General features: G+C 43.1%; 1 protein-coding gene across 1 annotated transcript in view; it reads left to right on the top strand.

The window, feature by feature from the left end:
• The first annotated feature begins 344 nt into the window (after window positions 1-344).
• The window catches only part of LOC125221199 (probable cyclic nucleotide-gated ion channel 14), a 4,635-nt gene continuing 2,770 nt past the window's right edge, over window positions 345-2,209 (top strand). The window contains exon 1 of the mRNA XM_048123324.1: window positions 345-1,886. Within this exon, the coding sequence (XP_047979281.1) occupies window positions 345-1,886 (1,542 nt within the window). The remainder of the gene's footprint in view (window positions 1,887-2,209) is intronic.

The raw sequence follows: 2,209 nt of genomic DNA on the forward strand, positions 1-2,209 counted from the left end.
GTTCCATCCGATTGATTTACACGTGGAATGACAGTAGCCGAATCGATCCCACGCTGCTCAACAGCCCGACTTTCAGCAGCCGCAACAGCCCAATTATGTTAGCCCGGAGTCATACAGACACCCGCAAACAAACCAATTCGGCTATCACCCGTGTTAGCCGCTTCCCAATCAACCACCTGATCCCCTGGATTGGAAGCAACCATACCAGCCCTACACCCAGCGTGATTTACACGAGTGCTCAGAATTTGATCACCTGCTGCCACCACCGCCACGATACATACCGGATTTGGAACCGAAACTATCGATGGTTGCCTTGGTTTCACAGCTTGAGCGCCTAACCGCATATGTCGAGCAATTGTACAATTGATCATTTACTTAATCGAGATAAAATTGGGGAGGAAGAGGTATTGTTAAACATTGAAGAGGAGGATGGGATTGTAAAAACTTATAATCTAACCAACTTCGAGTGTGTCAAGGAAGCAGAGTTGGTCGACGACATGTTTGTAATTCATCATTTTCTTGAATACTTGAAAGAAGATGTTACAATAGTAAACATTCCTACATATGCTCTTGCTCGGTTCTACAGTGACAATATTTTTCCTCGGTTCAAAGAAAAACAGATAATGGCCTGGATTACTTTTGTTTATCGACTTGGGTATGATACTGTTCCTCAAGATACCCATATGTTAAGGTGCAGAGTGAATTGTAATATTTTGAAGTTTCTTCCTGAAACTGAAAATATGTTTGATTTAAATCGGTTGGGCAATTCTAAGTATTTCCTGGTTCTTCAATTATGGGTTGAGGAAGGCATGGTGGATCTTTCTTTATGTGATTTTGTGGGAACTGGAATGGAGATAGTTCTGATGGTTATATACAGATTTAACGATTGGCCTCGGGGCTTCTCGTATGCCTTCCATCTTTGGGCAGGGTCTCTTCAGAAACAAATGGATAGACTTTGCCCTCTCAAACCCGGTGAGATAGAGATCATGCGTCGTGCTGTGGGCTATCCTAAAGACACACGAATATACGTGGCTTCTGGGCATGTCTATACTTTGTATGAACACTCATTTATGTTTACGTTTGTTGATCTTTATGTTAAGGTGACTGCACTGCACTCTAATCCCTCACGGGAAGTATTCAATGCCAAGAGACCGCCATTAACTGTGAAAGAAACGGAAGATGATGAGACGAGAGAGAGGGAAACGGTCGAGGTAAAAGAGTCGATCTGGACCATGAAGGATAAGTCTATGCAGGTGTGTGTTGAAGGAGATGAAACCCCACCTCAGAATTTTGAGTTTAGCCCGGTTTGCAGTGGTTACACTTTGATTCCAATTGAATTGGTTGACCCAATAGCGGAGGATTATCTTGGAGATGAGGTAAGCTCAAGGATCAAGGGCAAGTTGGATATGGAAAAGGCTTATGATCGGATGCAATGGCCTTTTCTTCTCAATGTTTTGAAAAGGATGGGTTTCTCTGACAAGTGGATACAACTTATTGACCATTGTATATCGCCTTGCTGGTTTTCTGTGTTGATTAATGGATGCCCAGCAGGTTTTTTTAAGTCGACTCGGGGTCTAAGACAAGGTGACCCTATTTCCCCTACTCTGTTCATTCTTGCGGCAGAATATTTGTCAAAGTTGTTGGATCAACTCATTCTTGGAAAGAAAGAAATGATGTATCGCACGGCTAGGTACACCATGGGGGTCTCGCACTTAGCTTATGCGGATGACATTATTGTCTTCTCACAGGCACAGAGATCTGCTGTGTTGAGCATCTCGGATTGTCTTGAGCATTACATGAATGTGTCGGGACAGAAAGTAAATGTGGGGAAAAGCTGCTTCTTCCTTGATGAGAGGCATAACACATGGGCAACGGAGATTAGTGAGGTCAGTGGGTTCAAGCAGGGGTTCCTTCCTTTTGTTTATCTTGGAGTTCCTATATACCGTGGCCCAAAACGGACAAATCTGTTTCTGTTCATCCGGGACAGGATATCGAAAAGGATTCATAGCTGGAGCCATCGACATTTATCTTTTGGAGGTCGTCTAATTTTGATCAAAAGTGTTCTTGGAGCCATTCCAATACATATCTTTCAAGCTCTGGAACCGACGAAAGGGGCCTTGAAACAAATTGAACAAGTTTTGGCAAGATATCTTTGGGGTTCTTGTTATTCTACAAACAAAACCCATTGGATTAAATGGGAAAGGGTGTG

The sequence above is a fragment of the Salvia hispanica genome, chromosome 4 (assembly GCF_023119035.1).
Source record: "Salvia hispanica cultivar TCC Black 2014 chromosome 4, UniMelb_Shisp_WGS_1.0, whole genome shotgun sequence".
Lineage (NCBI taxonomy): Eukaryota > Viridiplantae > Streptophyta > Magnoliopsida > Lamiales > Lamiaceae > Salvia > Salvia hispanica.